Raw genomic sequence first — 9,630 nt, forward strand, 5'->3', positions numbered from 1 at the left:
ATAGGTTTCAACCTGGTGGCCTCTTGAATACAAAACAAGTGTTTCTGTCCCAAAGCTAAGTGGTCCTTCCAGTGAAGCTCACTTCATAGGGCATTTAAAATGGCTTCAAATGAGTTGCAACATCCCAGTAGATCCCGAACAATTGCATCACGCTGTATGGGCACTGTGCTCACGCACACCTTTTACAACAGCAGGCATATTTCTGACAATATTTCTTATTGTGACGCAATAAGGTTTTCCTTATATTAAATGATTTTACAAGAAACACTACTCTAAGACAGATTTCATTTTACATACAATGTACTATTCATAGTGGAGCTGTTCCTGGGAGCAAGAGGTGGAATGGGACAATGTATGCTAAGTTGAAGGGCAGCATAAGTCTTTGATTAAACATGGAAAGTTAGTTCTCTGAATGAAACTCTTTAACCTAACAAAACAAAAATTTCAGGATATGTCTCCTGTGTTTAGATTAACATTTCTTGCCATCGTATCTAAAAATGTCCAGGTTTCCCTCCTTCATAGTATGTTTATCCTACTCTGTCAAGAGGATTTATCATTTCGCTGGGGAAAAAAAAAGAATATCTCTTAAAAGTATTGCAGGAACTTGGTGGTATGTTTTATATCACTATATTGTAGCATCACCTTTGGAGAAGCAAGGTGTTTTATTCCCCAGTGATCTTTCCATCTGGACTGAGTCCTATGCCTATCTTTGTAGCAGCCAAGCACCAGTTAATATCAGTGGCATTGATTAACCATCAGAGAAAGGAAATGGTCTCTTAGGTCTTCCTTTCTTCAGAGATGCCTGCAAAACTTCTGTACTTTTTAAAAAGAGCACTTAACAGTTTTTGGGGACAGAGAAATAAAATATGGGGATAAGTGTTGTGCTAGGTTGATGGACAAGTGTGGAGGAATGATCACAAAGTACTGGACCAGTGAATACTGGTGTGGGATGGAGGGATCCTTGAACTCCATTCACAGTCACAGTCTTGCCCTCCCATGCGAAAACCTCTCTGAATAAAGAAATAATGAAACAAACACTCAGGATAGTTTTTTAAGAAAGAAAGAATAGTGATATTTTCCAGGGTAGAGTATACAATTTAACTAAATATCTCTGCGGATGGCGTGCCATCTTCTTGAACCAGAATGTATTGGGTGCGGGGGAGAACCTTCACAAGAAAATGGTCATAACTAATGTTTTATCTCCTGACTTCATTACTTTCAGGATATGAAGGTGTCTCAGAGTTTTTCACCGACCTCCTGAATCATATAGCCACCACCCTGCAGGAGCAAGCTCCAGAGTTGTCCCAGCTAAACCATAACAAACTCCTGGCTGAACAGAGCAGCAGCCTCGTGGGGGAGCGGACATGCTGTGCTAACACTGGCTGCCGGAGTATGGCAAGCAAAGACCCCTGGATTGTGGAGAATGAGACCAGTGGCTCAGTAAAGCTGCAGCACCAGAGGCTGGGCTGTAACTCATCAATGTCTCCTAGCTTTCAGCAGCATTGTGTGGCCACATTGGCCACAAAAGCTTCTTCTCAATGATCCCTATCAGTGCCACAGACTGAGAAAGAAGGCAGTAGGCCCCAGAGCTGTTGATTCAATGTAATTTTTTGAAAGAAAGTGAAATTAGTGATATGGGTCCACTTTAACAGATTCCTCTTGTAGTTCTGTAGTGAGTTTATCCATCCATGTATGGGTGCCTGTTGTGTGCATGTATCTTAAACACTATATCTTAATGTGGGAGGATGGGTTTGTGTTTTTCCCACACCTTTTCCTTTTCTTTGTAATCATTGACCAGAGTTGTATGATGAACCTTACAGAATGGATAATGATTTGTGTTGAAAATTTGCACACTTGAATTCAATCACCCTTCATATCTCTTTTCCAGCCCATTCCAAAGAGTAAAACACACATTTATTGTATACCTAAATCCAGAGGAAACCTGCATACCCAGGATCAGCATTTAATTTCTGTTTGGAAAACTCTGATATTAGAATCAGCTTCAAACAGTGTCCCATTTCCTAAAAGAAGAATAAATGATTGAGTATTTATTTGCCATTGTGAAAAAATATAGTCCTTTACAATCACATTTATTATTAAAGTAGTTAGGTTGATGTAACACTGCCATTTATCTTATTTGGGGCAGAGGACTTCATAATCATTGGTTGATTGCCATATCTAGCATAAGAACAAGCTAGGGAGTTTGGTTTTTCCTTTTTCTGCTGCTTTGCTGATCCTGAGACTACAGGATATCTCTTTCACATATATATTAAGCGATAGCATGGTTTATTTTTAGCTTTGTATGATGCACAAATCCATCCACTGTGGTTTATAAATCATGGTTTCTTTGTTGAGGTGGGTTTGTACATCATATTAAACAAGAAAATCAGATTGTGGGTTAACATTACGTGTGTTCTAGGGGCCTGTTTGTAAGCACTACTCTGCACAGATAATTTTGCTTAGTGGCGGGCAGAACTTTGTAAAAGAGTAAATCTGTGGCAACTTTTCTCCATTCCTGCTCTATCATTCTTTGGGAGTAAGCCTCTGAGATGTGGTATATAAGGGCAGTGTTTATTTAACCTGTAGTTCAGTCTGGTTATATGTTAAAAACAAGTAACAGAACAAAAGTGCATCTTTAACTCTGTTTCTTTCAACACAACATCATCTTTGTGCAGCTTTGAACTGGTCATGAATTTGAAAAGGTACTATTAGTGAGTTTGGGACTCTTTTAATTTGGGACAATCCTTAAATTGTCTCAGGAAATGTTAAAATATTTTACACATTTAGATACCTTTGGAAAGATTGATCATCATGGATCAGGGATCTGTGGAGTAATTCACACGCAGGTAGTAGTGTGAATGTATACTACATACATACTACAAGTTGTACACATGAATCCCTTCCAACTTTGAAAGGATAATATATTGATATTATTTGCATACAGGCAACATTACATGGTTTTTGGTAGGGTTTTTTTTTTTTAGATTAAAAAAAGTTTGAATCCTCAGATTCTTTCAGTTCCTGTAAAGATGACCCATTTCTTATATATATGAACTGGTATTAATGTATTATCCTCCATTGATGGCAGCTTTTTATTTGTTTGTTTCTTTGTTTTTAGAGTAAGGGAAAAATGGAAATATCTGATGAAATATGAAAGACAGGGAGATAAAAAAGGGAGGACCAGAAATGATTCCAAGCTATAGGGAGTGCAGGAAACTATTCAAAAATTAGTAGGGAGGAGAATTGCTATGTTTCCTGTATGGTTTTATTTCCAAACTTCTTCACAATTCTGCAGTAGGTATTGGATATAAATAGCTGAGGAGAAGACTATATTTGTAGAGGGGTTTCCGATATGAGACTATCAGACATGCATTTTGTTTATTTCTGTATCAAATTTGGGTCATGTGGTGATCCTGAATTATTGTCTTTCTCCATAATAACATTTCCCAGTAAAATATTGATATTTGCCCATGCCTTTAGTGGGAATGAAAAGTAGGTCAGACATATATTTGTACATTTTTTTTTCAATCAGCAAGACTATTATAAGTTTTTGATGTAAAAAAATATTGTTCAAATTTTAACATTATACACACACACACACACACACACACACACGGCAAAATTGTCCTGATGAAAGGCACCTTTGAATATAGCTGAGTCTCTCCCTCCCCTGTAACGTGGATTAAGGCAAGAGTATTTCATTGCTGTACTGAGAATTGCCATCCTCCCCACAAAAAAATACTACCTCCTTGACTGCTGCTTGCATGGATCAAGAAATTAGCAATTTGCAATAGTGTCCAAAACATCTTGTTTTATTAAACAGTTTGTGGGAGAGCCAAAGAAAGAGGCATAGTTTTAGTTCTGACATGTCTTCAGGGAGCAAGCAATATTACCTGATACACAGGGGTATGATGACATTGTTTTTAGATTTTTTTTTTAAACCCCCCCATGTCATTCTTTATAAAAGCAACACATTTCAGTTATGAGGTGAGCAAGCTAGAAAAAAGAATGTTCAGTCTGGTTTAGTTGAAGACATTTCAAAACTGTTGATCAGTCTGGACTATTGGATCCAGTTCAAATGTCTTTCTGCTATTTCCTATTTTTAATAATAAGTAAGAATTTCTTTTAATGGCTGCCTTCTAAATTTTGGTTAGCCTATTTTGCACTGCTTTATTTCTCCAAAATGAACTACTGATATGTAATTGTGCATTTTATATTTATTTACAAATGATAGATATATTTTGTAAATTCTCTGAAGTCTTAACACAAAGTATATCTTATAAAAATGCAGTCCAGATCCTGACTTTAACTAGAATCTAATTTAATTCTGTAGTCAAATAGGTTGTCAGCTTCTTTCACCCCATGATATAACTGCTGCTTATTTAAACAACAAGAAAGTTGCTTTTTCATATCTTACATATAGTTTAATAAGTTGGCATTACAACTGGGCTGACCAGCAGATAGTTTGTTATTCTTTCTGTGATTTCTTCTATCAGAGTATTTTGTGTGAAAAAATATTGTCAGGTTCCAGAGAGAGCACAGTGCACTATTACATTACAGAGCAATGAGCATATGGTACCCAAAAAAGTTAAATCAGTGCAAAATCAATTCTTTCATCTCTGTTTTGTTGCAGTAAGTTTCCTGAACTCTTTCTCAGTCTAGAGATGCTGCCATGTGTTACTCCCCAAGAGTAGTTTTATGTGTGAACTGAAATGTGCTGAACAGTCTCACATTTATCATAGAGATTGAAGAGAAATGTGTCTTTCTTTTTTCTTCTGGAAAGCCCTGGGAGAGGAGTGTTGTAGTTTGGTTGTATGATTCCAATTTTTGTTTCAATCCTGAAAGGCCAGCTCTACTTCTGAGGGTCTATTGAGTAATAGCAAAAATGTTGCCAATACATGTAGATCCCCAAAGAAGCACTGCTAACATCGTTAGATATTGAAGGATAATGAAAGTAGACATGCTTAAATGTATACAAGTAGCATTCATGTTTAAGAAAGTGTAGCTATCCATAACTGCTTCTCTACTTGTGGCAGCAAAAGTAAGAAGCAACTCTTTTAATATTTTTTCTGCTTTCCTATATGTATATTACAAATAATCTTTTGTGACTAGAATGTTTTTTTATATAGAGCATATTTCCAATAATATACTCTAAATCTCCCTACCAGAACCAATCCACCTTCTTTATTACAGTAATAGGTATTTTGGTGTAAAATTTGGTAGAAATCTTCACATGATTAAAAAGAGCTAAAAATGAAAAAACCTCAATCAATTTGAGCTATCACATTCTGTTCAAAATCTGAGGAGGGATTACATTTTAGACTTACGTGAGTGAACAATATCTGTTCCACAGCTAGATTTCCCAAAATGTAAAATGAGAGATAGTTGATACTAGAAAATGGTTAAACTTAAATTTTTAATCTTCAACAAAGACACTTTTTACTAAAGGTCATATAAAAAAGAATTTAAATCTCTTTTCAAGTTAATTTCAAAATATGGTAATCAATTATTTTACATTTTACATATGTTGTTCCTTTATTTGTATAATCAATTATAAATTGTAATTCATTGTTTAAAAAAATACCAGAAATTTACATTTTAAAGATGAACTTAAACCAAGAAATGATTAACTAGATTAACTAGAATTATTAATGACATAACATCAGAGCAAAACATGTGCTATTGTCTGAATAGGCTAATATAATTACTTTTTAGTCATGTAATATAAAATTCTCAGCTCTTAGATAAGTGTATCTTGTGTTTTTTTCTTTCAGCTACATCAGGATAAAGCAGATTAAGCTTTTTCTGAATCAGCAAGTCTCTTTAGGGCTCTCTTAGCTGGAAGCTTCCTTTCCATGCCTGATAACTCAGAAGTGCAGATTAGTTGGTCCAGGCATCCTATAAGGTCTTTTTGCAGGATGCTTATAACATGCTCGTTATATGTTAGCATGTTCTTGTTTGATAGCATCATGTGAGCTGGCAGGAGCAAACAGGTATATGGCATCTGTCGATTGAATGGTCTCCCAAACTTATTAAAGAATAAACTAATGTTCTTTTCAGAAGTGCCAGATTGATGCACCTTGAGTTTTGACGTCAGTTTTGAAATTCCCTTTTTTCTAGAAAAGGGTCTTGAGCCACTATCACTGGGAATGTAATGCAAGAACTCTTGATGTCCCAGTGGTATGCAAAGGGAACAGACTTTCTTTATTTTTTTTTTTCCCTCAGAATTTGCTGAAGTATTATGGTAGCCTCTCTAAGAAAATTATTCATGGCACTGAACTTAGGAAGAAAAAGTGTTGGACATGTGTGTATCTACAATACTAAGATACTGATTTTTTATTGTTTTTGCTGACTTCATATAAGTTATCTACTCCCTTCCATTCTCACTTTCTCCCTCCTGCCCCTCCCCCCTTGATATCTGTTTCCATCCATTAAGTGAAAAGTGGCTTGGCCACTGAGTTTGTATATTTTACATAGTTAAGTATTTTCTTGTGGACGCCTATAAGTGCTAGGTTAAAAGTTAACATTATTGCCCAGTTTATCTATCTATCTATCTATCTATCTATCTATCTATCTATCTATCTATCTATCTATCTATCTATCTATCTTTCTTTCTTTCTTTCTTTCTTTCTTTCTTTCTTTCTTTCTTTCTTTTTCATTCATATATATATATATGGCTTTAAATTAACAGTTGATCTGTTGTTGACAAAATGTTTTCTTTTTGAGCCCACCATGCATACACTTGGTTGTGTTCAAGAAGAAATACTCCTTTATAAAAAGACTTCCTTTTTTGGGACACTATTTGTAATCTCCCATTTGTATAAGTACTGGTGGTTTTTTTTTCAAGCTTATCAAAATAAAAATTTGCCTGGTTTAATTTGAGAGTAATATTTTAGTCTGTCGGGATATGTAACTGACCATTGAATCAATTCAACCTTGCAGCTGTAATTTGAAAAATCAATTTTCCTGAGAAATGTGAATCTCATGAGGGCAGGAATTACACATAATGCATATTCTGTTGAAGAAACTGAGTATTGCTAACTTTTTCAAAACTCTTTGCATTTCTTTGCTAAATATTTTTTCTTAGTTCTGTGTTTCAAAATGGGCAAGTCAGTGTAAACCAGTCCAGTTTTCAATAAGAGAGAGAGTTCCTTCCCCAGGATCTCAGCAAAGTTAGCTAAAATACTTTATTTAAGAATGGCTTTATAAAAACATTACTCAATATGCAGTTGGAACTTAGTATATACAAGAAGAAGAGTATACAGTTGTTCCTGGATTATGGAATATTGAATTCAGTTTCAGTTCAAGTTTCAGAATTAAAATTGCAGTGTGCCCTTTGCTTATAGTGAAGAATTCAATTAATACAAACTCACCTGCAATCTGAATTAGTATGGTCCAGGAACAAGGACAGCACTGGTTATTTGGTAACTTCAAAGGACCAACAGATATTTTGTGATACAAATTTCCTTCAGTCAGACCCACCTTTGTAAACTGCATCTATTTTTCTTGTGATCTGTTATGTTGCTTAATCTTATTTTAACAATATAATCCAACTGTTTGCTTTTTGTGAAAAATTGAGAAATTCTCAGTGTGCTGTTTGATTTTACTTTAGAAGACACTACCAAAATATTATATGGTTTTAATGAATAAGGATAATAATTGGATGCAGAAGGAAACTTTTGTTTGCAAGTAGTTTGTGGCCCATTGACATTTGTATCTTTCACCATTTGCACAGCAACATCTTAGCATATTGTTCAGTGTGTGAAGGGACTCATAGTATTTATACAATGCAAATATGTAAGTATAAAAATAGTGACATCTATATTTCAGATTGTGTCTACCCTTAAATAATAGGAGGGTCTTTATCTCTTTTATAAAGAAAAGAGTGCTGTAAAAATTATGAGATGTATTTTTTTCCAATTCTTTAGATTTCTTCCTTGGTGTTTTCATGTAGTTCATATATCTCCTTCCATGTTAGATTCCAGTTAATGTCCCAGAAAATTAGACTCATCTCTACCATTAACATGGATTGTATATCTCTTTTTTTTCCCTTTTCCCCTCTCTTTTCTTTTTTTTTCTTTCTTTTTTTTCTTTTTTGATGGGACAGGATTTGTGGGAGGTTTTAAAATTTATTTTTAAGGCATGCTTAACCATTTTCTCCATTCAAAGTTGAAGTTATCTTAGACCATTTCTTTGTTACGTCACGTTTGAATTAAGGATATTAATGCTGTCTTCTGCTATTTTAGATAGTGTTAGCGAGTGTGAGTGTTGTGATTTGCTTTGGCCCTGTTCACAAAATTACTTTCATAAAACTAAATTGTTTTGTATTTAGAGTGTGTGTATACATGCACACACACATGCATATTTACACATGCATATAAATATATATGATTTCATTTTTTAAAAATAGCCCTATATAAAACCAAAAATATTAGTTCCTTGGCTGTTTACTTGTACTGCATGACTGACGTCCTTCTCAATAATCACATGGTGCTTCTCTTGCTTAAATCATTGATTTCCATAGTCTTCTTTCCCCATTTTGTCCTTATTTGCCAAACACTTGTGACAAATATTTTACTATTTTTAACCATAGAGTTAAAATGCACTTAAATCTCCTCTGTTGTTTCAGTGTCTGCTTTGGAGAGAAAACTCCATTTTCCAAAAACATGATTAAAATAAATGCCTTATACAAAATCTCATTCTGTGTTCTGGTTAATGACCAAAATATTGTATATCTGAATCTGCTGATACACCTTTGTATACTTGAATCATGCATGTTCTAAGAGGCTGTAACATGGTATGAATTCATTAAACTTTGGCATCAAGCACTTATTTCAGTTTCATTGAGACCAGATTATCTAACCCTATAGTCTCACTTTATGCACTCCAGAAATCTTTGGCAAAAAAGTCGTCTTCCTCATCTGCTGGTTGATTTTTATCATAGGTACCAGGAATGCAGTCTGCAACTTTCTGCATGAAAATATAATTTATTAGATTTGTAAGGAAGCCCAATTCAAAACAACTCTAGGCAATGTACAATATTAAAACTAAATAAAAATTATCAGAGGAAGGCTTGGCATACCTCCACAACTATGTGAATACACTTGAGCCCACCTGTGAAGCTAGCCAAGGTCCTAAGAGAAAAACCAGGTTTTGAGAGCTTTTTGAGGGGTGAGGGTGGGTATATGTTCCAGCAGTAGGACCAGTGCCAGAGAAAGCATGGTTCCAGGGTCCCATTGGGTGACATTTTATCAACAGGACTTGCGGCATGCCAATTTTGTCAGATCGGATGGAAAGGACACAGAGATACACAATTCTTCAAGTAGCTAATAGGTGTAATGCCATGAGGGTTTTAAATGTGATAACTAGCACCTTGAATTACACCTGAAAGCCTATTGGTAACCAGTGGCTCCCAAAGGCAAAGATGATATCTGGATATCCTGAGACACGCTGGTAACTGCCTATGCTACTGCATTCTGGATCAGCTGCAGCTTCTGAGATCTTCAAGATCAGCTCCATATAAAAGCACATTACAATAGTCTACATGTGAGGTGACCAAAGCATGTGTAGACAAAAAAGGGTACAGTTAGAACACAAGGTAGATCTATGTGAATGCTTTTTTGGCCACAG

General features: G+C 35.2%; 1 protein-coding gene across 2 annotated transcripts in view; it reads left to right on the plus strand.

The window, feature by feature from the left end:
- ITPK1 (inositol-tetrakisphosphate 1-kinase) overlaps positions 1-6,846 on the plus strand; it is a 134,284-nt gene extending 127,438 nt beyond the window's left edge. For both annotated transcript variants that reach the window (XM_088145221.1, XM_088145222.1), the window contains one exon: positions 1,223-6,846. In XM_088145221.1, the coding sequence (XP_088001347.1) occupies positions 1,223-1,542 (320 nt within the window). In that variant the 3' untranslated portion in view covers positions 1,543-6,846. The remainder of the gene's footprint in view (positions 1-1,222) is intronic.
- The last annotated feature ends 2,784 nt before the right edge of the window (positions 6,847-9,630 follow it).

Source organism: Python bivittatus, unplaced genomic scaffold, assembly GCF_059951505.1.
Source record: "Python bivittatus isolate LINGU-HERP-01145 unplaced genomic scaffold, Pbiv_v1 ctg000480_np1212, whole genome shotgun sequence".
In the NCBI taxonomy this organism is placed as follows: domain Eukaryota; kingdom Metazoa; phylum Chordata; class Lepidosauria; order Squamata; family Pythonidae; genus Python; species Python bivittatus.